This window comes from Bubalus kerabau, chromosome 8, assembly GCF_029407905.1.
Source record: "Bubalus kerabau isolate K-KA32 ecotype Philippines breed swamp buffalo chromosome 8, PCC_UOA_SB_1v2, whole genome shotgun sequence".
Classification (NCBI taxonomy): domain Eukaryota; kingdom Metazoa; phylum Chordata; class Mammalia; order Artiodactyla; family Bovidae; genus Bubalus; species Bubalus kerabau.
In genome coordinates, this window is record NC_073631.1 from 98208496 (window position 1) to 98235912 (window position 27417).

Below are 27417 nucleotides of genomic sequence, written 5' to 3' on the forward strand. Positions count from 1 at the left end.
CATAAAATCTTAATATGTGCAAAACATTTAAAAGAGTAATTTCATTTTTAAGACTTTATCCTAAGAAAATAACCAGAAACACTCACAACATTTAATATAAGAGTACTTAGTAAAGCATACCTTCTTTATAATATTGAACACTTAGAGATAACCTACAAGTTCAAAAAGAAGTATTCTATAAATCATAATATGTTCCTTTGATGAAAACTATGCATCCAGTAGGAAGCAGATTGTGGAAGATGCCATGATATCAGAAAATGTAGGTAATTTATTTTTCAATATATATGCTCAAAAAAAAAATGACTGGACGGACACAGGAAAATATTGATAGTAATAATATCTCAATAGTGGACTTAAAACAGATTTTCTTCTTTGTGAGTTTTGAATATTCTAAATCCACCTCATGTTTTGCATATATTTTTAGGCACTGGAATGCCAAGCCCAGTGCTCTGGACATAGAAAGTACTTAACGAATACATGCTGAACTGAACTGAGTGATCAATTGCTGGTTAAAAAAATGCAGTGGGGTTGTCTTATGGAATAATGCACTCACAAGAGTTGTTTAATCAGAAACTAGCTAGCCATCTGTTGTACTAAAGACTTCCATTTCATTAAAATAAAAAAATGTCTACACCTTGCCCAACTCCATTTTCTTCCCAACCATTTCCTGCTTCTCTCACAGCCAAACTTCCAAAAAGAGTCTTCACTTTATCCATTCCAGGTTGACTTCCAATGCTCTAGAAACTGTGCTCATCAGATCTAATCCCCAGACTTTATCATTCATCCTACCCCAAAGAGAATTGTTTATCCTTTCTTCTTTGAAGCTTTCTTCTCCCTTTACTTGCAGATTTCACTCTGTCCCATTCTCGTGCTATCTCTCTGGACCTTTCCAATCTCCTCCTCCGGCTCTTCTTCCTCTGACTGCTGCCTGCGTGCTTTTTTCCCCTCAGGGTCTTGGCACTCTTCTCACTCTATGGCCTCCTCAGGATATCCCATCCATCCTGAAAATTTAGCTACCAGTGGGCCCTGACTTCTGAACCTATATAGTCAGTCCAAACTTTGCTCCTGATCCGCAGATGTGTCTTTCATTTGCTACTGGATAGCCTATAGTCACTGAAAACTTAATATCATCATCCTCCCTTCCCCCCACTTTTGCTCTCTTCTTATTTAGCTTAGTTGATGTCATTACACTTCAACTTTGGCCTCTCTCCCCTACTCCCAAGTGGCTATCTAATCAATAACTATGTCCTCGATGCTACTTCTAAATCTCCCTTGGATTTGTCACTACTCTTCATCCCCCTGCTGCTATGGTGATTCAGACCATAATCCCTTCCTTAGACTATTACAGTGACCTTCTAATTGGCTTTCCTGGCTGCAGTCTCACTTTACTCTAGTTCAGCTGTCATCCTGCTACTACAGTTTTATTTATTTTTTTTAATATGAATGTTCACATCTCTTCCCTATTTAGGAACCTGTAATACCTTTCATGCTTATTGTCTTCAGCGTGAAGTCCAGCATAAAGTCCCTTAACTGTAAACCAAGGTTCTTCTCGATATTAACTACAACCTCCCTAACCAGTTATTTTCAACCCACATCAGACTGCCCTGTCTTCTCTGAATGCAGTTTGCCTTTCCACACTTTTGTGCTTTTCCCCACTCTTTTCCCTTAGGATCCACTCTCCTCAGCCAAGTTTTTGCCTCCTTCAGTGCCCAACCCAAACTTCAGTGTCTCTAGGGGAAAAAACCCTCTGCAGCTTCCAAGACAGACATTAGGACAAGAGATATGGTATTTAAAGCAATGAGCTAGATGGGCAGTTGTACAGGACCAAGCCCAAGGGAGCTCCCAGCATTCAGAAATCAGGAAGGACCCAGCAAAAGAGACTGAAAAGGAAGAAACAATGAGGTAGAAATGAAGCACATGTGGTGTGATGGAAGCAAAGCAAAGAAAATGTTTCAGTGAAAAGAGATGGATCACCAGGGCCAAGTATTATGGCTGCTGAGAGGGCAGTGAGATTAGGATGGAAAACTGACCAGTGGATTTGACAACACAGAGGTCATTGCAACCTTCACAAGTATGTGTGTAGTAGAATTTCGGTTCAGTTCAGTCGCTCAGTCATGTCCGACTGTTTGCGACCCCATGAACCGCAGCATGCCAGGCCTCCCTATCCATCACCAACTGCCAGAGTCTACCCAAACCCATGTCCATTGAGTCAGTGATGCCATCCAACCATCTCATCCTCTGTCGTCCCCTTCTCCTCCTGCCCTCAATCTTTCCCAGCATCAGGCTCTTTTCAAATGAGTCAGCTCTTCTCATCAGGTGGCCAAAGTATTGGAGTTTCAGCTTCAACATTAGTCCTTCCAATGAACACTCAGGACTGATCTTCTTTAGGATGGGCTGGTTGGATCTCCTTGCAGTCCAAGGGACTCTCAGGAGTCTTCTCTAACACCACAGTTCAAAAGTATCAATTCTTCAGTGCTCAGCTTTCTTTATAGTCCAACTCTCACATCCATACATGACCACTGGAAAAACCATAGCCTTGACTAGATGGACCTTTGTCGACAAAGTAATGTCTCTGCTTTTGAATATGCTATCTTGGTTGGTCATAACTTTCCTTCCAAGGAGTAAGCGTCTTTTAATTTCATGGCTGCAATCCCCATCTGCAGTGATTTTGGAGCCCCAAAAAATAAAGTCAGCCACTGTTTCCACATCTATTTACCTAGAAGTGATGGGAGTATGGGGGACAAATACTGACTGGATTGGCTTGAAGAGAATGAGAAATGAGGAAGTTGATGCTCTTTGAGTGGGTCAAGGAGTAGATGAATGAAGAAATGATGTCTTAGAGGGACTTTGCTGATGATCCAGTGGTTAAGACTCCTTGCTTTCCATGCAGGGGGTGGAAGTTCAATCCCTGGTCAGGAAACTATTATAAGATCCCAGATGCTGCATGGTGTAGCCAAATTGAAAATGTTGTCTTAGAGAGGATTCTATAATTGGTCAGGAACCAACATAGATTAGTTATTTTGAACTCTTAGAGTCTCTGAAAAATTTCCAAATAGAAACATGGATGCAATTTGGTGGTGCAAAGCTTTTAGTAATTAACAGGGAATTCAGAGTAGGGCTACCCAGACAGTAGATTAGTCTATGGAAGTTTCAGTGTGAGTTATCTGTGGTTGCATTTTATCTATTACTGACCTGGTTCATAAAGGTGCATAAAGACCTTCAGGCAGGACTTCTCAGAAGCTTCAGGAAAGAGCTGTCCCTGCAGGGACTTGGGTGCAGATTTTTCAGACTGTTTCCAAACTCCTCTTGCTAGTGTGTAGTAGGGGTATTGATAAGAATCTATAAGGCTGGTTTTTGATGGCTGGGCAGTACCAAGGCTGAATGGTTAAGAGGTAAACAGGAAAAATCTGACCCACCCAATGTTGTGCATTTGAAAATGCTGTATTTGGAAGTATTTCTATATAATTTTTTTATACTGACATCATAATGGAGGTGGACTAAGTATTCACCTACGTATATTTGATGAATAGGTAGGCTGTTCTTACCTGCCTCCCCCTGGAGATGAAATATGGAGAATACAAACTTTGGGTAGACCAGATCCAAGCTTTGATTTTAACCTGATACCTGTGTGACATTTTTCAAATAGTGTTTCAAAAAGTACTTTGGTACAGATCCCATGTAAAACGTATTTTTACTTACATGACTGAAGGCAACCCAGGGACCATATATTTCCCTTCATAAAATTATTTATGTTGACATCCTAGGGCTTCCCTGGTGGCTCAGATAGTAAAGAATCCACCTGCAATTCAGGAGACCTGGGTTCGATCCCTGGAACAGGAAGATCCCCTGGAGAAGGGAAGGCTAACCACTCCAGTATTCTTGCCTGGAGAATTCCACAGAGAGAGGAGTCTCACAGGCTACAGTCCATGCGGTCACAAAATGTAGGACACGACTGAGTGACTAACAGTTTCACTTTTCTCTTCACACATGTTGATGTCCAGGGCCTAGATAATGAAATAGAACCAGTCATAGAATATGGAAGAACCTGGGGTTATACCATGCTTCCTGTGATTCCCCAAATGCACAGGGTGCTCTTATATATGCCTTTGCTCATGCTGTATCCTCTACCTGGAATATCCCAATCCCCTTCTTCCTGGCATACTCAGATCTAAGAGGCCTTCCTCGCCAGAGGTCAACCCCCCTCTATGGTCCCCAGACTGTTTTCACGTGTCACTCCATCTCCACACCTACCACACTGAAGTACAGTTGTTTGGTCTTCTGACTCCCTCATTGGGCTGTGAGTTTCCTGAAGTAAGTGATTTTTGTCTTCTTCCTCTTTCTTTTACATCTAGGGTAATGTTTTCACATTTGGGGCACACAATCAATGCTTGTTGAATGGATGTGTGAGTGCTTGAGAGTATGAATGAATGAATGAATGAATACCTGAAAAGATCAGAAAAATGTTACCCCCACCCAAATGGAAGCTCATACAAACTTGAAAGTGTCAGTGACTTTACATATATGCAGAATTAGTACATAGAATGGCAATTTCCAAGTCCAACTGAGATGACAAGATGACTGCAGCATAGTATATGTAAAGAGGAGAGTGATACTCACCAACGACTCATAATATGTGTGGCACAAGATGGTGAGAGCTGTGCTGATTAAAATCAGAGTTGAGTGATAGGAATTGATTGATTTTCATCTACATTTGGGAGAGAGTTTTGATCTGTGGAACAAAATGAACATTTTGGCCCTTGTGATTTCTTTTAAGCAAGGTATTTTTCATCTTAAAATTTAAGGGTAAGGTAACAGCTTAATAAACATGTTTTTCTAAAGCATGGCTTCCTTGTAAAACCAAAAAGAAGAACAAGCTCGCTATTACATCTCTAAAATGGAAGTTACATTGTTGAACTCATCATTTCATTCCTGCATGCCTCGGTTTCTTCCGTGCATCCTTTGTAAAATGATAATAGCCCTTACTGGTATTTACATTATAAAAGGATTGTTAATGTAAATTAGATCGTATAAAATGGGTTATGATGTTTTCTTTGAAAGACAAGCACCATACACAAATGAGGTATTATTATTTAGTTTTTCCTTTTCAGTCTCCTTAAATGAGAATTAGATGAAAACTCTGCCCCTTAAGCAATATCCAGTGGGTAAATGAATATTGAGTTGAGTAAAATGAAAAAAAAAATCTTCAGCCAGAAACTCGGTTTGTGCAGCTTAGCTAGTCTCCACATAAAACAAAAATATTGTCTTTATTTGTGATGTTCACCACCATTCTTTATCTCCTCTCTGTGCTGTAATCACAATCTGAAGACAGTTAAGCCTTCCAGTTCAGTCACAGTGTGCATTTTAGAGAACCTAGAGATCCTGGAATGATTGCAATTGAGATATAATGTTTCATTTAATCAAGCCATGCAGCCGGTTTTGCTACTGATGTAGGGCCTAATTCAACTCCTGGTTTTTAGGCTCAGGTCACTATCATGGCAACCTTTTCAGGTTGGTTACTGCCATTGCCTCTGTGTCCCTTTTAGCACCACCCAGGCCAGAACTTTCCTATCTTCTCCTTGGAATACAAGTTACTAAGAGGAGTTGAGGAGATTAGATCTGAGGAGTTGTTGTGAATGTCAGAAACTTTACTTCATGTCATGAAGGGGTGAGAATGGAAACCCTGATGGTGAAGGATTCAGGTTAACAGAGCTGGTGGTGGTGGGCTGCCTGTCCAGCATGACTATTCCTGGCCTCTGTGTGCATAGTAACTCCAGCTTACTTCTAGCTCCTGGTCCGTGTTCCCTGGTGCCTGCGCCCTGCTCCTCCTCTCTCATCCAGACCCCTTACAGTGCTCATCCATTATGTCTTGGTTCACCTTCAACACACAGGCCATGCCTACCAAGAGCATGGCCGTGAGGTAATTGAGCTAATGCAAAGGTGGTAGATGAGTCTTCATGGTGGTCTCATGTCCCTACTTTTAGGAAGAAAATCTAGGGATTATATCTTCTACTTTGAAGGCAAATTTTTTGAAACAGTTGTCTGCATTCACTGGTTCCACCAATTCCTCAATTCACTGTGAGCTGCCTTCTGCCTCCACTGTCCCGGCTCTCACCCAACTGGACAGATACCTTCTTGGAGCTCCCTCCGTAGATGCTTCTCGGGCTTTTCTCACTTGATCTCTTGACAGCGTTTACTGTTGTTGACCACAGCCTGATCGTTGAAATGTGCTTTTCCCTTGTCCTCTGTGATACCTCACTCCACTAGTTTCCCTCCTGAAACCTCTCTCTAGTTTCCCTCTCTCTGGCTTTACCTTCTCTTGATCTCCTTTTCTGGGGGGGAGGGGGAAGAAATCCTTTCTCTGCCCATGTTTTAAGTTTTGGTATTACTCTGGTTTCTCTCCTGGGCCCTTTTCTCTTCCATGACACTCCCCCCACATAACTCTTTCATCCCCATGGAGTCTATTGTTGCCTATTGTGTACTGATGCTTCCTGAACCTGTACTCTCAGACTTCCAGATCAAACTGCCTCCTCATAACCTGTGAGTGTTCCCCAGGCATCCCAAACCAAACATGACCACAGCTGGCCTCATCTCTTTAAAAAATGTCTTAGTGAGTGATATCACTGTCCACCCAATGTGCTCAGTCGCTCAGTTGTGTCCAACTCTTTGTGACCCTCTGAATTATAGCCTGCCAGGCTCCTCTGTCCATGGGATTACCCAGGGAAGAATACTGGAGTGGAGGCTGCCATTTCCTTCTCCAGGGACCCAGCTGTTCAAGTCAAAAAACTGAGCACCAGTTTAAACTATTCCCCTTCAAAATGCCGGCATTCAAGCCATCACAAACTTCAGTAGATTATACTTCCTATATGACATGACTTGTAAGGCTCTGTATAAATTGTTTCTGTTAACCTCTCCAGTTTCATCTCTGACCACTGTGTCTCAGCTATCCTGAACTATTTTCAGTATTCAGATTCTTGGTCATTTCTGTCACCTTCAAAATATGCATCCATGTGCCCTCCATTGGAACAGATCTGCCTCACCTCTTTATTGGACTAACTTCTTCTTACCTTGTAAGTCTCCATGTGGAAGCACTAACTTCCAATCCTCCCAAAGTCTGGGTTAGGTGTCCCTCCTAGAGTTCTTGGTAGTCTTCTCTTTATAACACACTGTTTTATGGGAGCTGCCATTCCTGCTTCTGTCTTGCCCTCTACTGGAAGCTCTACTGAAAGGTTTCTGTAAGCAGGAAGCATATTTACTTCATTTACCTTTGGACTCATAGAACCAACAAAGTACTTGGTACAAAGTAGATGCTCAGTGAATGAAAACAAGGTTAAAACATCACTATGAGAATAGACAATACATTTCCAATCAGAGGATACAGTTAGGATTTTACAAAACAAAGATTTATCAAGTCTCTTTGACATCAAAGAGATTTGAAGATTATCTAAAACTATTTAGAAGAATTTATCAACAATAGAATCATGAGCAGAGAGTAGTTAATAAATTTAGATTTCAAATCTGTCCCTTATGGGCTTCTCTTCCAGAGTTCAGAATCCAGACTGTCAGCTATATTTTGCAGTCCCCCAAGCATTCCATCTTCTCGACTCTCCATAAACTTTTGGATTCATAACCCACTCCATACTTGAGAAAATGGGGATTGGAATAAGGTAAGTGCTAGCTTTTCTATTTTTTCCTCTATTACTTCATTTTCAACCATGTACTATACTTGTAGAACAATAATTTTTAAACTCTCTCTCTGGAGTCTTGATCAGGAGGTATGACTGACTTCCCTGCTTGTCTAGCTGGTCTCACAGTATTTGAATATCCTATGCATATGATGAAATGTTGCAAAGTGCCTTGAGATATTATATCCTTTCAGATTTTCTTATTTCAGGACTATTTAAATTCTTTATCATTATTCTATCGAGTTTTTCCTAATATTACTCCACGTATAAAAAATAGTGAATTTTGAGAAACCAGAAAGACTTGCTGTCCACTCTGGGACAACTTTTGGATCAGATGCACACTCAGAATGCAGGGCATGAGCAGTGTAAGCAAACTTCAGAAACAGCTCTGCTTCAGCCACACTGCATGTGGACGACTGTTCACTGCACACCCACTGTCAACCTTCTCGAGCCCCTTGTTAATGTTGTCCAGTCTCTAAGTCATTTCCAACTTTTTGCAACCCCATGGACTGCAGCACACCAGGCTTCCCTGTCTATCACCAACTCCCAGAGCTTACTCAAACTCATGTCCATCATGGACATGACATGAGTCAGTGATGCCATCCAGTCATTTCATCTTCTGTCATCCCCTTCTCCTGCCTTCAATCTTTCCCAGCATCAGGGTCTTTTCCAATGAATCAGTTCTTTGCATCAGGTGGTCAAAGTATTGGAGTTTCAGCTTCAGCATCAGTCCTTCCAATGAATATTCAGGATTGATTTCCTTTAGGATTAGGTGGTTTGATCTCTTTGCTTGAGCCCCTTACTTGCTTTCATTTTTAGAAAATTTATTATTTATCTTCATATTTGTTTATTGCTTATCCCCAAATTAGAATGTAAGCTTTATAAGGGCAGGAATTTTGTTTTGTTCACCAGTATATGCTCAGCACTTGGAATAATAACTGGTTACATAATAGAAACTCAATACATATTGATTGAATGAACAGTGTCTTTCAAAAAATTTGTAAGATACTGATGCATACCCAGGCCTCTAGGGATCTAATGTAAATCTAGACCAAAGCTTTATTGCCCTCAACTTTTTGATGGATGGCTAAGATGATAACATTGACCACACGCTGAATGAATTTACAGATGTAAATTGTTGTGCATCTATAAATTATGCACAACTGCAAAGGATAGCCAATAAGTTGGATGATACAATCAGGATTCCCCTCCCCCTCATCAAATGCTGACAAAATGTAATGGTGAATCATACCTAACAATATAAAGGGACAAATATAAAGCACTCAGAGATCCCAAAATTCAATTGTACCAGTACAGGTTGGGGGCGAGATGACTTACAATTGCTCACGTAGGAAGATTTAGAGTCTCCTGTTGACTTTGAGTAGATGATGAGTCAACTCAGTGTGATGTAACTTCCAAAAAAGATCAATCTTTTGTTGTATTAATAGAAATATAGTGTTCAGGTTGGGAAGTAGTTCTCTAGTACTCACTGGTGATCAGGTCACATTTGTTTTGCTTTATGAATTCTGATCTTCAGCCTTTAAGAAAACCATTAATAAACAAAAGGTGCTTCAAGAAGAGTTTAAAAGGGTAAAATGGGATCTTGTAATCAGTGTCACATCAGAAATGGTTAAGGGTCTAAGAGTCTGTCTTGGTGTGTGAGGAGGAGGAGGGAGAGAGCTAGCTTATGTAGCTACCTTCCAAAGTGAGAAGTGCAGTCCTGCAAGGAAAGTTATATTTCTTCTCTGGGCAATCCCAGAAGACTGAACACCCTTGAGTAGAAGATATAAGTATGTATGTTACAGCCCATTAGAGTTTGTCAACAATTACTATGTTTGCCCAGTAATCAGGTGGACAACTGGTGGAGGTTGTAAGTTCCTTGACCCTGGTGGTGTTCAAGCAGAAACTGGGCACACATGCCCCATGTCCTGAATACATTTGTGATGGAAGTTCAAACACTGGGGTAAGGGATTGGGTTAATCACAATAGCAAACACACATTGGGTGCTTACTATATGACAGGTACCATAATAAGTATTAATGTGGGTTATTATTTTTAATACATCAATCTTACTCCATGGTGAAAGTGAAAGTCATTCAGTCGTGTCCAACTCTTTGCAACCCCATTGACTATACAATCCATGCAATTCTCCAGGCCAGAATACTGGAGTGGATAGCTGTTCCCTTCTCCAGGGGATGGTCCCAACCCAGAGATCAAACCCAGGTCTCCCCCATTGCAGGTGGATTCTTTACCAGTTGAGCCACCAGGGAAGCCCAAGAATGCTGGACTGGGTAGCCTATCCCTTCTCTAGCGGATCTTCCCTACCCAGGAATTGAACCAGGATCTCGTGCATTGCAGGCAGATTCTTTACCAGCTGAGCTACCAGCGAAGCGGAAACTGAGGCTTCAAGGGGTTAAGTAACTTGCCCAAGGTCTTAACACCTTGTACAAAGCAGAGCAAGGATTTTAACTTACGCAGTCAGATCCCTGATTTTAACTTATTATTCTAAGGACTCCTACTAAAAAAAATAATTTTTAACTTTTTATTTTTTATCAGAGTATAGTCGATTAACAGTGTTGTGATAGTATCAGGTGAACAGCAAATGGACTCAGCTCAGTCAAGGCTATGGTTTTTCCTGTGGTCATGTATGGATGTGAGAGTTGGACTGTGAAGAAGGCTGAGGGCTGAAGAATTGATGCTTTTGAACTGTGGTGTTGGAGAAGACTCTTGAGAGTCCCTTGGACTCCAAGGAGATCCAACCAGTCCATTCTGAAGGAGATCAGCCCTGGGATTTCTTTGGAAGGGATGGTGCTAAAGCTGAAACTCCAGTACTTTGGCCACCTCATGTGAAGAGTTGACTCATTGGAAAAGACTCTGATGCTGGGAGGGATTGGGGGCAGGAGGAGAAGGGGACGACAGAGGATGAGATGGCTGGATGGCATCACTGACTCGATGGACGTGAGTCTCAGTGAACTCCGGGAGTTGGTGATGGACAGGGAGGCCTGGCGTGCTGCAATTCATGGGGTCGCAAAGAGTCGGACACGACTGAGCGACTGATCTGATCTGATCTGATCTGATGGAGTGCTTAGGCTACCTGAGGTACTGTTCTGAGCCATATTAAAATGGTTCATCTTCACAACTCTACAAGGTCATTATTAATATTATTGCTGTTTTACAAATGAGAAAACTGAGGCACAAGATCTAAATAATTTGCCCAGATTCGCGTAGCTAGAAAGTGGAAAAGTCAGGATTTGCACCAGCCTTTTCTGGCGTTAGCAGGCACACACTTACCCTGTGCACTAAAATACCTTTAACTGGTCCCCTGAAGAGCTGAGCATTCTTAAATTCTGATTGTAAGTTCAGCTTCCTTTCAAGTGACTTTGTTCTTTAGCAATATTATTGATACATCCAAATGATAGAAATAGTGTGGGCCTGGCTACAGGAAGACATCATGTAGGTTAGGCGTCCCTGAAAGTGTTTTGGGAGAGGTATGTTAAAATCTAGGCCCTCCAAAATCACTGCAGATGGTGGCTGCAGCCATGAAATTAAAAGACACTTGCTCCTTGGAAGGAAAGCTATGACCAACCTACACAGCATATTCAAAAGCAGAGACATTACTTTGTGGACAAAGCTCCATCTGGTCAAGGCTATGGTTTTTCCAATAGTCATGTATGGATGTGAGAGTTGGACTGTGAAGAAAGCTGAGCACTGAAGAATTGATGCTTTTGAACTGTGGTGTTGGAGAAGACTCTTGAGAATCCCTTGAACTTCAAGGAGTTCAAACCAGTCCATCCTAAAGGAAATCATTTTTGCATATTCATTGGAAGGATTGATGCTGAAGCTGAAACTCCAATACTTTGGCCACCTGATGCGAAGAACTGACTCATTGGAAAAGACCCTGATGCTGGGAAAGATTGAAGGCAAGAGGAGAAGAGGACAACAGAGCGTGAGATGGTTTGATGGCATCACCGACTCGATGGACATGAGTTTGAGTAAGCTCTGGGAGTTGGTGATGGACTGGGAAGCCTGGCACGCTGCAGTCCACGGAGTCACAAAGAGTCAGATACAACTGAGCAACTGAACTGATGATAAAATCTAAAACTGGCATTAGTTGTGATTTCAGGGTCTTTCAGGGCAGCAAGAATTTGGCTTTTTGTTCTCCAGGCCAGCAGGTCTGGGCTCTAGGCACTATGATTTGTTACACATGGGAACTAGCCACCAATACTTACTTGCAGCCTTTTAAAATTTGGCTTAAATTTTTCTAAAAGAAGACAACAAGATGTGAAACATTAAGAATGAAACAAGTTAAATTCAATACTTTATATGTAAGCAAGAGTGGAGATACAGAAAAGGAGAAATGAAGCACATAATTGCTTAAATCGTCCAAGCTTTCTCTCCGTAATACAAATTCTTGGATTGAAAAATAGTTCAATCCAATAGTATTGTACCTTAATAATTAGGTTGGGTTTCCTCTGTGGTAAATCTCAGAAAGAATTGGTTATTAAAATGAATGAAGTAGATTACCCTTCCCTCAATAATTACTACTTCAGCTAATGTGAATATTACCTGTGTGATTGAATCTACTGCATTTTTAAGACACCTATCTCCAATAATTTTTGGAGATTCAGTAATTTAAAAGTCAACAGTGGGTGGGAATTTCTGTAGTAGGCAGAGGGACAGAAAAGGTCAATGTTCTTCGACATTCTTTCCTTCAAATCAAGTTTTTTGGTTTTGGTTGGTTTTCAGTGTTTTGTTACGTATGGAGACCTAGTAGATGTAACTGATTTATCTTAGCCTTTGTGTTTATAGATTTCTATTTTCTTGGCTTCAGGTCCTTGGAAACATTTGTTTTGATGGTGGCAGGAGAGTTAGTCATGTTTTATTTTTGTTGTTCCCATTTATTTTTAAGATCTTTTAGTTCAAGTCCACTTACAAGGTGTTTTATAGCCTGTATTTATGTTTCCACAAAAAAAAAAAAAAAACATTCCTAGTAGTAATTCTAGTACACTCATAAAAACAGTTAATAATTTAATGCACATCAGAATGATTCTGTGATATTAGTAAGCTGGAACTAGGATATGCTTTGGAAAAATGTGTTTGAAATTTGTAATTGGATTTAGCATTTACATATCAAATTTCAAGTCTCTTAGATCAATTATTTTTGAGTTACCAAGCAGCCAAATTCTTCTTTTTTTTTCATTACTGAGTCAACAAAAGTTGGAAAATTCTTTTCTCACATATTCCATTCTTTAACTGAGCCTGAAGGTAAATGACTTTTTAAAAACCGCATCTCAAACAAACAATTTTACATGAGGTTATGAGTAAATGAATAGAATGGGCTCTACTGGCACTGGGGATATACGTCTAATTAGAACTCTCAATCTTCCAAACATATCATTTACTGACATTGAGGTTTTTAATTCTTAACTTTGAGTCCATTGGGATGGAAACAAGTGACCCTTGTTGGAAATATGTCACGAATCAACTTTCTCAGGTTTACCTTTAGTTTGTTGGTCACCAAATCAAAACACTATTTATTCCCAGGCTTAAAGATGTCTGTACCTTCTTAAATTTGTTGTAAGATCAAGGAAATAAAGCACTGCTTTGCTGCTGTGAACAGGTTGCCTTCTCTCTTTTCCTTGATGCCTCTCAGTTTCTTCACGAGAGATAACATATCTTGGCCAGCTCCATGCATGAAGCAGTATGAAGCATGCGGCATCTCTTGCACATCCTCCGTTGTGGGTGGGAGGTAGATAACTCTGTTTTTACAATGAGACAGACCAAGATCAGCCTTCAAACTGACTTGACATACTTTCTAGTTCAGAGCTCCATACTAGGCACCAAAGACTGTTACAAATGCTCTCAAGAGCCAATGTTCATAACTTAAAAGTAGTAACATAAAATTTGCATCTATTAGATTACTTTTTGACCTTGAGCAAGCAATTTTACCTCCCTCCAAAATAACTATTTCATAGTGTTATTATAGCAAATCATTGATATTATATATATGAAAATACACAAAGCCTAGCACATAGTTGCAAGCGAAGGTTGAATTTATGTGAAGCATATAATTAACCACCCATGGAACCTCAAATGGACAAATGAATCCAAATTGACATCTGTCTCTAATCAGTTTTAAATCAGAAAATTTCACTTCTAAATGAATCACTCCATCCACTAATGACTTTGCTTCATAGTCTACATTCAGAACAAAATGTTACTTAAGTGATAGTCTGTTAATGTATTTCATAACAGGAGCTGACTATGGTTTCTTTAGGAGAAAATCACAGGTAAACAAAAAGAAAGAAAATTATATAAATGAAAGGTCTTTATTTAGAAATAAATGAAGAAGGGACAGTTATCTGATAAAAGAACATTCAGATCATGATATAATTAAATGTCTACATGTAATTACAAAATATAATTGTATTTATATTGGTTTAAAAATTTTTTTTCTGATCTTAAAGGACTAATTTTCTTGTAATTGAATGACAAACTCTGCAGTACCTCGTATTAACTATTAATAAGCTAAAAATACCCATTACCTATCTTTTTCTTAATTCCATCTACTGTCATGGACTTACATTTATCTCAGCTATACAAAAAGAATGATTTAAATTGCTTGCTCTTTCTGCTTATTAGAAAGGAGGATAAAGAACCATTTCCCCGACCCACTTAACTATGAAAAAAGGACTCTCCCAAGTTGCCAGGAACTAACACAGTAGTAAAATTACAAGAAAATTTTGTTAAGAAATCTTTTCTCATCTGCAAGTTATTTGACTGAAACCTGAGGTGCTGAATTTCAGCACAAAGGTGACTTTGGAAGAGAAAGTTTATGCCAAACTGGATCAGTTGTTTTTGTGTTATGTAAGGAGGAGAAAAAGAATTAACTATTTACTCCTAAGCTATAAATTTAAGGTTACCCTAATACACCAAATGAGAGAATGTCCAAGCTGCAAACTTTACCTTAGCCTTATATTTTCATGAACTATTTTCTGTACCCACTCAAAACTAAATATAATTAAATATTAAGTAATTTGCGTTGCTCAAATATATTTTAAAAGTACAAAGTTATTCTACTAATTATTTCAGAAGTGAACTCTAGTTGAATTGTAAAAAATGGTATTATTAAACAATTTAAAACATTTAAAAAAAATAATTTTCCTGATTATATACAAGTGTAATATAAAAATATAGAATATGCAGTACAGTAAAAACAAAAAAGTAAAAATCACCAAAATCACCCACAATTTTATCATCCAGAGATAATCACCATCCACATTTTGCTGTATCACTTGCAGTGGGTATTCACACATACACAAACCCATTATATGTAAATGTCTATTACTGTTTTATTACAGAAAATTTAAAACATGAACAAAAGTAGACAGAAAGCATCATGAACCTTTTGTACCTATCAACCTATGATGACCAAACCAAACCATCAATTAATTCCTTCTTCTTCTTCCCCACTTGTTTTACTTTAAAACAAATTCCAGGAGTTGTATCATCTCATTCACAAATATTTCAATATGGATCTTTAAAAGATAAGGCTTTAAAAATATAACCATTATCACATCCAAACTAATTAACAATGATATCTTGCTAATATTAAATAATTAAGTCAGTTTAGAATTTCAATTATCTCATGAATGTCATCATAGTTTATTTTCATAGATTGTTTCAAGCAGAATCCAAATAAGGTTCACACGATGAGATTGGCTGATCTATCTGTTAAATCTCTTTAAATATAAGTGGGTTTCTGTTCAAATAGTTTCTTTTCTTTCAAATTATTTGTTGAAGAAACTAAATTGTTTGTCCTGAAGAACATCCCACAGCCTAGACTTTTTCTCATTGTATCCCCATAGTATAGCTTCTGTCCTCTACAGTACCTGCAACTGGGTTTAATAGATTCAGTTGGTTTTTTGTTGTCCTTGTTTATTTGTTTGTTTGGGTTTTTTTTTTTTTTTGGCAAGACTGCTTCATAGATAGTAAAGTGTTTTGCCATTAAGAGGTGCATAACATGTCATAATCTCTCCTTTTATGTCACCTGGAGTCATTGGTTTGTTTATTGTTGTTGTTGTTCAGTCACTAAGTTGTGTCTGACTCTTTGTGACCCCATAGACTATAGCACACCGGGTTCCTCTGTCCTCCAGTATCTTCCGGTGTTTGTTTCAATTCATGTCTGTTGAGTCAATAATGCTATTTAGTCATCTTATCCATTAATTTATTCAAGATTGCAAAATGGCTAGATTTTATATCCTATTGTTCCTTGAATTGATTTTCTAGCATGTACCAGTGGTGGCTAAATAGATGTTTTGTGATCTTGCTTTTTAAGTTTGTTTGTCTTTAAATTATCATTCAAACTCATACCTAGAAACTTAATTAATTTGTTTCGCACATCATGTTTGTTATTCTTATTAAAGCTGAAATTAACACTTCTTTGCTTTGTGGCAGCATCTTCAAATTACCTCCTGACTTTTGACATGACCCTAGTAGTCTTTGATAGTGCCTCTGCTAGTTGGTATAATAAGATGATCTAAGCTTATCGTGTATAATTTACACAGTACAAATCTATTTAAGACTTGAGTATATATAAATATAATACAAAACCATAGGACGGAAACTATTTATAATAGCAAAAGACTGGAAACAACCCAAATGCTCATAAATAGAGGACTGATTGAACAGAGTATGGTATAATCTTACAGTGGAGTTATTTGCAGTTATAAAATGACATCAGGAATCTCTAGTTCTTTAGATATACTTATGTGGGTTGAGCTCTAAGATATATTTTATGTAAAGCAGAAAGAGGGAAAAAAGTGAGTCGAGGATGCTGCCATGTGTGTAAGAATGGATATAAATGTATATACACACACACATTTATATATATACATGAGTGAGTGAAAGTTGCTCAGTTGTGTCTGACTTTTTGTGACCCCATGGACTATACAGTCCATGGAATTCTCCAGGCCAGAATACTGGAGTGGGTACCCATTCCCTTCTCCAGAGGATCTTCCCAACCCAGGAATCGATCCCACATCTCCAGGCAGATTCTTTACCAGCTGAGCTACCAGGGAAGGAAGCCCAATATATATACATACATATATGCATGCATATACATATATATGTAGATCTGATTTGAATTTGAATCATGTAAATATTTTTCATAATTATAAAATACTAATTAAAAAATGCATTTCCTAATTTTTAAAAGTATAATTATATTATATCCAGCTGGTAGCATACAGAGAACTATTTCAAATAACTTTAAGACACAGTAATTTGACTACATATCCCTAATGAGATATAAGGACAAAAATGAAGTGCAAAAACATTTGTTAACAGTTCTTGGTAATCATTTTGTTGCAAGTAGTATCACTACTTGGTTCACGTACTGTTGAAACCTTGCTTGGAGAATTTTGAGCATTACTTTGCTAGCGCGTCAGATGAGTGCAATTGTGTGGTAGTTTAAAGGAAAGGCTACCCACTCCAGTATTCTGGCCTGGAGAATTCCATGGACTATATAGTCCATGGGGTCACAAAGAGTCGGACACGACTGAGCAACTTTCACTTTCACTTTGAACATTCTTTGGCATTGCCTAGAGCTTCCAGATGTTCAAGCTGGATTTTGAAAAGGCGGAGGAACCAGAGATCAAATTGCCAACATCTGTTGGATCATCAAAAAAGCAAGAGAGTTCCAGAAAAACATTTACTTCATTGACTACACCAAAGCCTTTGACTGTGTGGATCATAACCAACTGTGGAAAATTCTTAAAGAGATGGGAATACCAGGCCACCTTACCTGCCTCCTGAGGAATCTGTATGCAGGTCAAGAAGCAACAGTTAAAATTGGATGTGGAACAACAGACTGGGTCCAAATTGGGAAAGCCTGTATACTGTCACCCTACTTATTTAACTTATATGCAGAGTACATCATGCAAAATAGCCGGGCTGGTTGAAGCACAAGCTGGAATCAAGACTGCTGGGAGAAATATCAATAACCTCAGATATGCAGATGACACCACCCTTATGGCAGAAAGCAAAGAACAACTAAAGAGTCTCTTGATGAAGCTGAAAGAGGAGAGTGAAAAAGCTGGCTTAAAACTCCAACATTCAAAAAACTAAGATCATGACATCTGGTCCCATTACTTCATGGCAAATAGATGGGGAAACAATGGAAACAGTAATCAGACTTTATTTTGGGGGGCTCCAAAATCACTGCATATAGTGACTGCAGCCATGAAATTAAAAGATGCTTGCTCCTTGGAAGAAAGATATGACCAACCTAGACAGCATAATAAAAAGCAGAGACATTACCTTGCCAACAAAGGTCCATATAGTCAAAGCTATGTTTTCTCCAATAGTCGTGTATGGATGTGAGTGTTGGATCATAAAGCTGAGTGCCGAAGAATTGATGCTTTTGAAGTGTGGTGTTGGAGAAGACTCTTGAGAGTCCCTTGGACAGCCAGGAGATCAAACCAGTCAATCCTAAAGGAAATCAACCCTGAATATTCATTTGAAGGACTGATGCTGAAACTCCAAAATTTTGGCCACTGGATGCGAAGAGCCGACTCATTAGAAAGGACCCTGATACTGGGACAGATTGAAGGCAGGAGAAGGGGATGACAGAGGATGAGATGGTTGGATGTATTACCAATTCATTGTACTCTGGGAGATGATGAAGGATGGAAGCCTGGCGTGCTGCAGTCCATGAGGTTGCAAAGAGTTGGACACAACTGAGTGACTGAACAATAACTATATATATATATATACACACACACACACACACTTGTAATGAATATATGTATAACATCAGTTTAGCCATTTTTGTATTTTTGGACATTTAGATTGATTCCAATTTGTTATAGTTATGTATAATACTGCAACAAAGCATCTGTGCACATCTTATTATCTCTTTAGTACAAGTTTCTATAAGTCAAATTACCTGGCCAGAGAGTAAGAACATATTTAAGTTCTTGATTAATATTAATATTGTCCAATCGCCTCTAGAAAGTTTAGAGCAGGATACACACCAAGCAACAGTGTTTCATACCATGAATAGTTATGAATATTCACATTGACATGTTTCTGTCAATATGATTTAAGTCAGGTAATCACTGCAGTTTTTTCTTTCCTATTCCCTCTTTTATTTTCTTGTAGAGAACATTAAAAATTAAAAATGCCACATGGAAAAACTATACTGGTATAATATTTACATATTTACATTATGAATTAATAACTTTATTAAACAAAGATTAGAATGGCTTTATCAAACTAAATGTATTACTTATAAATTAATATGTGGAATTGCTAATGCTTTAGTTGGAAACAGACATATAATGAATGTATTAAGTTATTAATTTTTATAGCTCTTTGGTAAATTGGTAGCTGCTTTTGAAACTCTTGAGATTTTTAGTTATAATCTTACCTTTGCAGAATTTGTTACATGTAAAGCTTTATTTTTCTGATATAGTTTAGAAAGTTAAGTAACTTTGCAAACATTACTTACATGTACCTTATATATACAATTTCACATGAATAATGAAAGCAAAAAAAAAAAAGAAAAGATAACAGATTAAAAAAAAACATAGGCTGTAAGAGCTAGAAGGATCTTAAAAATCATCTGCTCTAACCGCTTCACTTAATACACTGGGAATCTAAGGCAAAAGGCAGTTATGTAACTTCCCTGAGGTCATACAACTGATTTGTAACAGAGTAAGAGAAAAATCCAAATCTCATTCAACACAGTGCCCTATCCATGTAGCTTCTCAGCATTAGCAAAATGCAAAATGCAAAATGCAAAATTAAAATAACTGTTGCATTGGAGAAATGGGATTTAAGGTGTCTTCCTTTGAAATTCTACTGTTATGCTGTCTTCTCATTGAAAAAAAAAAAACAACTGAAAATAGACCAACAACTACATTATAAAATCAGGTAAAAGACCACTTCTGTTATATGAAAGCTAGAAATAGATTATTCTAATAGTCAGGATTTATAGCAATCAAAATATACAGCATTTGAAAGATGTATACATTTGTATATGTATGTATACACACACACACGTATAGTTGTTGTTTAGTTGCTAAGTCCTGCACTTCCATGGATTGCAGCTCATCGGGCTTCTCTGTCCGTACACACATTATTGCAATCACTTCACTGTTACTATCTCATTGAATTCTAACAATCATCTAAACACAGAGTTTGTGAGACTTGCCCCAGGTATTCACATGAGTGTCAGGGTCAGGATTTAAACCTACGTATTCATAGACACAGTGTATTGTTTGAAGGTCCAAGCCTCAGTGGTCAATTTCATTGCTGCCGAAGGGTCCTGTGATTGTTTGACCCTCAGCTCTCTCCCCACAGTGTCAAAGTTTTCACCTTAGAAATCCATTTGCTTGAATAACATGATGGAATTCCTTAGGGCAAAAATTTTTAGAAACACATCTTTGAAACCCTTTACTTGCCACTTGCTAAGTATGTGACTTTTCTTTCACTATCTGTAATGTAGGTATGACAGTACTTACCTCATTGGATTATTGGAGGAGTAAAGAAAATAAATTGCATCTACTTTTTAGTAGGATACTTAACTCACAGTAAATATTCAATAAGCAATATCTGTCATCAGCTATCTTTGCCATCACCATCAGTATTATTAATATCATTATTAAAATTATCATATTTCTTTCCTATTGACCACTTTTTAAATGCAAAATCCTGTGGAAGCAATAATGCATTATTCAAGGGGCTGGTGACTCATCAGTTGTTTTTCTCCTGACAGGAGAGAGCAGACGTAATAAAGCTCAGGAAAGGAGAGAGAGAGATGGAAAAGGGGAGTGGAGACCTGGAAGACAGGGCTTTTACCTCCAGCTAGTTGGGCTAAGTTTATAGAACAGCTCACTATAGGTCCCATTCTCTGCTATGGGATCACCTTTATTAGGTTTTAGAAAGCCTGCTTGAGAATGGGGAAGACCACTGTTCCCAGGCCATGGAGACAGACTGTCTGTCGCTGCTCAAGGAATCCTACGCACCGTGGCCACTGCCTGTCCAGGCTGCAGGGGTGGAAGAGGGCAAATAATCCTCAGCAAATGCTTCTGTTTACTGTGCCTGGAAACAGGCCTTTTGCCATGGAAAATTTTCTCATTGTACCCATAGGTACAGGACCTGTATTGCACAATACGGAAGATCTTATTAAGACTTCTTGCTAACCTGTGTACATGCTGTGCTTGAAGCCCAAAGGCCGTTTGCCATTTCTAGGGTGTTATTTCACTTTTACTTCAGGGGTAAGGTTTTAAGGTGGCTTACAGGAGCATCCCTACATTCCTCTCTAAAATCTTCCTCTGGTCAGGGATCCCTGAAGTCTTCCTGTTTTATGCTACCAGCTTCTCCTAAGATCTGCATACTCTTATTTCCAGTGTTTTATTTCACGTTTTTCATTGTTATGATAAGAACATAAGCACGTGGTAAAATATAAAATAGTGCTAAAGGATGTTCAGTGAAAAGTACATCTCATTCCTGTCCCCATCCCCAGTGCCACTGCCCAGAAATAACTGTTGTCCATTCATTCATTCAGAAAACATGGCCTTGTGCCTTCTTTGTCCATGATACTTAGGGCTGAGTAGCAGACAGATAATAGTATTATTAATAATAGGAGTTGATGGGCCACGAAGAAGATCCAAAAGTAGTTATCATATGGAATATAAAAAAGTGATAAATGTTACAAACAGAAACAAACAAGGGGGGAGGATAGAGTGATATTTGAACAAGCAAAGAGGGAAGGAGGTATTGTGAGGAGCATTCCAAACAAAGGGCCAGCACACTCTAGCAAGGTTGGCAGGCTGTTGGGACAGCATTTTAACTATTTATTTTTATTTGTAAAATACTCATATCTACCACAGATCAGACACTCTTCTGAGCACTTTATATATGTTAATTCTGTTAATCCTTACATAGAAGCCCAGGCACTCTTATCCTCCCCATTGTAAAGGGGAATTGAGCCACAGAAGAATTAGGAACATTGTTTAAAGTCACACAGCTAGTGAGCAGTGAGAGCTAGACTTCCACACAAGCTGTCTGGTTTTGTCTGGCTCATTTCTTAGCTGCTACACTCTGTTGCCACAGAGTAGGCAGGTGGTACTGGAGACCTGTGGGGCCATGCTGAGGGCAAGATGACGGTAACGGGAGAGCCTTGAACAGAAGAGTGACAGGTACATTCTTTCAGAAAATCCTGACATATCTATATGCATTTATATACGTGTATATGGGCTTCCCTGGTCACTCAGCAGTAAAGAATCCACCTCCGATGCAGGAGCTGCAGAAGACCTGGGTTTGATCCCTGGGTAGGGAAGATCCCCTGGAGCAGGGCATGGCAACCCACTCCAGTATTCTTGCCTGGAGAATGTCATGTACAGAGGATCCTGGCGAGCTATATAGTCCAAAGGATCACAAAGAGTGGGACATGACTAAGGTGACAGAGCGTGTACACATGTATATGTGTGTGTATATGTGTGTGTATATGCGTGTGTATATGTGTGTATATATGTGTGTATATGTGTGTGTATATGTGTGTGTGTCCTCGAGGTTTGTGTCCTCTTAGTAGTTAATATGCTTAATGTTAAAATGTAAAACAATTTTAATTTGTGAGAAGGAAAGAAAGACTTGATATTATGTATGTTGAAGTTAAAGATGATATCTTAGCAAATAATTTTTGGGGCACAGGTGATTTCTTCTATTTTTAAAGTCTTACAAATACTTTTCTATTCTGGGGCTTTGGCAGTACTTATGTATCTGACTGTGCATCCGTAGAAAAACAAATCAACTTTCTTTTTTTTAACAATTCAGTAGTTTTTAGTATATTCACAGTGTTGTACAACCATTGCCATTATCCAATTCCAAAATATTTCCATCAACCCAAAAGAAACTCTTCAAGAGATGGGAATACCAGACCACCTTTCCTATCTCTTGAGAAACCTGTATGCAAGCCAAGATGCAACAGTTAGAACCAGACATAGAACTGGTTCCAAACTGGGAAAGGAGTACTTCAAAGTTGTATATTGTCACCCTGCTTAGTTAACTTATATGCAGGGTACATCCTGTGAAATGCCGGGTTGGATGACTCACAAGCTGGAATCAAGATTACTGAAATATCGACAACCTCAGATATCCAGATGATACCACTCTAATGGCAGAAAGTGAAGAAGAACAAAAGAGCCTCTTGATGAGGGTGAAAGAGGAGAGTGAAAAAGCTGGCTTAAAACTCAGTATTCCAAAAACTAAGATCATAGTATATGGTCCCATCACTTAATGGCAAATAAATGGGAAAAAGGTGGAAACAATGACAGATTTTATTTTATTGGACTCCAAAATCACTGTGAATGGTGACTACAGCTACAAAATTAAGACACTTGCTCATTGAAAGGAAAGCTATGAAACCTAGACAGCATATTAAAAAGCAGAGACATCACTTGCTGACAGAGATCCATATAGTCAAAGCTAAATGAAGACTAAATGCCAGATAATTGATGCCTTTGAATTGTGATGCTGGAGAAGACTCTTGAAAGTCCTTTGGACAACAAGGAGATTAAACTGGTCAATCCTAAAGGAAATCAACCCTGAATAGTTATTGGAAGGACTGATGCTAAAGCTGAAGCTCCAATACTTTGGCTACCTGATGCGAAAAGCAGACTCATTGGAAAAGACCCTGATGCTGGGAAAGATTGAGGGCAGGAGGAGATGGGGGTGACAGAGGATGAGATGGTTGGATGGCATCTCCAACTCAAAGGACATGAGTTTGGGCAAACCCCAGGTGATAGTGAAGGACAGGGAAGCCTGGCGTTCATGGGGTTGCAAAGAGTTGGACATGACTTAGTGACTGAACAAAAGAAACTTCATAATTGTTAGCAGTCACTCTCAATTCTGCTCTTCCCCCCACCTCTGGAAGCCACTAATCTATTCTCTGTCTCTATGAATTTACCCATTATGGATATTTCATGTAAATGGAATTATTCAATGTGTGGCCTTTTGTGTCTGGCTTTCACTGAGCAAGGGTGAAAGGGTCATCCATACTATAAGGGTCATCCATTCTGTAGCTTGAATTGATACCTCATTCCTTTTTATTACTAAATAATATTCCAGTGTATGGATTTATCACATTTGTTTATCTGTTCTTCAATTGATGGACATCAGGGTTGTTTCTACTTCGTAGCTATTATGAATAATGCTGCTGTTTACATTTGTTTACAAGTTTTGAGTGAACATGTTTGTAATTTTTGGGTATCAGTTCAATTCAGTCTCTCAGCTGTGTCTGACTCTTTGTGACCCCATGGACTGCAGCACATCAGGCTTCCCTGTCCATCACCAACTCCCAAAGGTTGATCAAACTCATGTCCATTGAGTCAATGATGCCATTTCATCCTCTTTTGTCCTCTTCTCCTTCTGCCTTCAGTCTTTCCCAGGATCAGGGTATTTTCCAATGAGTCAGTTCTTCACATCAGGTAGCCAAAGTATTGGAGTTAAGCTTCAGCATCAGTCCTTCCAATGAATATTCAAAACTGATTTCCTTTAGGATTGACTGGTTTGATCTCCTTGCTGTCCAAGGGACTCTCAAGAGTCTTCTCCAACACCACAGTTCAAAAACATCAATTCTTCAGCACTCAGCTTTCTTTATGGCCCAACTGTCTTGGGTATACCAGTGGAATTGCTGGGTCATATTCTAACTGTATGTTTACTATCAAATCGGTTTCTGAGCACAATGTATTACATAGCACTTCAACCCTTGTAAGGGGAAAATTATAGAAGCAAGTGGTTGCTTTAGCAAATCTCCTATCCTGTTCTTTTTATATGAGAAAGTGGCAGATTGGTGGTGGTGCCCATTTCTTAGGGTTTAACATATCAGTATCTGAAGGTCATTGGCACCTACTGGATATATTTTCCATGCAGATCCCACCTTTTGTGGCCCTCTCCATACAATAGATGGGGAGTGGCCATGAGGAAGTGGCCTCTGAAGTAACCAAAGAGCTCAATTGAGTAACCTAATCCATCCAGGTACTCCTAGGAGCATCATGGCCAGGGTCAGTCTAGAAAAGTGAAGGCTTTGAGATTACAAAGTTCCCTAAGAATATTAAGGATAATAATGAAAGCCCCAACGTTTTATCATTCACTTTATGCCTAACATAATGCTAAATGCTTTACAATTTTTTTTCTAGACCTGAACTTTCTAATATGGTAGCCACTGGCCACAGGTGGCTATTAAGTTCTTACAACATGGTTAGTTTGAATCTAACCATATGTGTAAAATATATATTGGGTTTTGATGACTTAGTACAAAAAAAGGAAATGTAAAATATCTCACTGATATTTTTTACATATTTAAATTATATTTTGGATATGTTGAATAAAATACATCACTAAAATTAATCTCACCTGTTTATTTTTACTTGTATTAATGGAACTACTAGAAATTTTTAAATTATATATGTGACTCACGTTTATGGATTGTGTTATATTTCTATTGGACAGCATTTGCTCTAGTCTATTCTTCACAAGTAATTTGATCAGCTGGACTATATTACCACCCCCAAATTATGGGTGAGGAAATTGAGGCTTAGAGAACTTAAGTAAATTGCCTATGATCACACAGCTGTGACTTAAGCACAAATCTGCTATCTCTAAGCCTGAATTCTTACCCATTATTCTATGCTGTCTCCCCAGAGTCCAGAAGTACAACCCATTTGGTGTAGAAATGGCTATGATCATTAGCTATGGCAAAATGCTGTTTTCATGCCTCCATTGTGGAGCACAAGAAAAATCATCCATGCCATTCTGTAAGGTAGAATTTAGGTTGTAGTTGGGAAAAATTGCCTATGGGGAAGTTTCTGAAATACTAACTCTTTTTTTGTAACAGCTTGGGGCTTACTCACCAAGGATAGAAGGTAGATGAAACCACTTCAGAGGTTACTTTCATTTCTATGATCCTATATTGCAATTCATGTCAGATTCACAGGTCAGTTGCTGCTGTAATGCTCAGAGTGAGATGGAGTAAAGAGAGATGAATTAGTGCTTCAGTTTCAACCTTTTCTCCTGTAAAATGTAAGGCTTTAATATCATCCCATTTCATTTGAATCTGTGAAAACCTCAATGGGACATTCTTCATAGCAATGGCGCCCTCTTCTAAGCTACAATGAAGAGAAGGTGGCAAAACAGTTTAGGAGAGAAAGAGTCACTCCATTTTCTTCCTCGCACCCCCTACCTTAAATCATTTTATAAAATATGTATTTTAACTCAGTCAGTCTTCCTTTTCCTAAGGCATCAGTGTTCACCACTCAAAAATAATTTTCATATGTGCATATTAATACTGCTGCTGCTGCTAAGTAGCTTCAGTCGTGTCCGACTCTGTGCGATCCCATAGACGGCAGCCCACTAGGCTCCTCTGTCCCTGGGATTCTCCAGGCAAGAACACTGGAGTGGGTTGCCATTTCCTTCTCCAATGTGTGAAAGTGAAAAGTGAAAGTGAAGTTGCTCAGTCGTGCCTGACTCTTAGCGACCCCATGGACTGGAGCCTACCAGGCTCCTCCGTCCATGGGATTTTCCAGGCAAGAGTACTGGAGTGGGGTGCCATTGCCTTCTCTGCATATTAATACTAGCTATTGCTATGTCATAAGTACTGTAACTTAATTTTGCTGTCATTTTATATAATTTGTATGTAACATGTATCATGAGTATGATTCACTTATTTAATTCCAAATACCAAAGGGACAGCCCAGTTTAGAACACTAGTTTCTTAAGCTACTTTTCCAAGATGGAAAGTCAAGGGAAGGATTAGGATCATTCAGACTTACGCTTTGTCTCAGGGTCTCTTCCCAAATGTTTAAACCATCTCATATTTTTAGGGGCTAGAAATGTTGCTGTCAGTCATTAAGTAAATGGCTTCCCACCCCCCGCCAACTACAAATTCGTAGCATACCAAGAAACATAGCAACTTGACACCTATAAGATTAAGTACAGCTCAAAAATCAAACCCTGATAAGCTAAAATGTTTCTAAACCTGCATGCACCATTTTTTTTTTATTAATTCAAAGTCAAAATTTTAGTGCCCCTAAATTAGATTCACTTTGGCTTAAGTAGCTACACGGAAAATAATTTCAGCATTTGTTTTTTGTTTAGTCATCCTTCCTTAAAATTCCTTAGCAGTTTCAGATGTACTTCAGATGGGGTGACAATGAACTATAGAAAGAAGTCAAAAAGATAAAATGGTATTGGGAAAGGAATATGGAGCTGAAAATCAGATGACTTGAATTCTAGTTCTGTTTCGGCAACAAAGCTTTTAGATATTTAAGTTCCACAAACATTTAATGGACACCTACTCAAGTCATGGCATTGTAATAAGTGCTTCAGGAGTCACAAGGATAAACAAGACAATCATGCTCAAGGAACTTGTCACCTAGTAGAAAAGAGTATATTTAACAAAACCATGGCATATGATACAGAATATGTGGGTAATGGAGTAGAACTTATGGGACCCCAGAGGAAAATAAGCACAATTCCAGCCAAGGAGATTGGGGATGAAGCAAGTGTTGATTGGAGTGGTTCTGGAAGTATGGTTAGTATTTCTGGGCGGGGCTGGAAGGGAAGAGTGCTGTAAACAGAAGATGCAGGGAAGGGGAGACATTGAAAGCAAAGGCATAGGTAAAAAGTACAGAGTAGGTTCTGGAAACTTACTAGACAGGAAGGCAGAGTT

At 38.7% G+C, this 27417-nt stretch overlaps 1 protein-coding gene across 1 annotated transcript in view; it reads left to right on the forward strand.

Annotated features, from left to right (window-relative positions):
• MKLN1 (muskelin 1) overlaps positions 1–27417 on the forward strand; it is a 381880-nt gene that overhangs the window by 15660 nt on the left and 338803 nt on the right. The window contains exon 2 of the mRNA XM_055590941.1: positions 7542–7664. Coding sequence (XP_055446916.1) covers positions 7648–7664 — 17 coding nt within the window. The 5' untranslated portion in view covers positions 7542–7647. The remainder of the gene's footprint in view (positions 1–7541; positions 7665–27417) is intronic.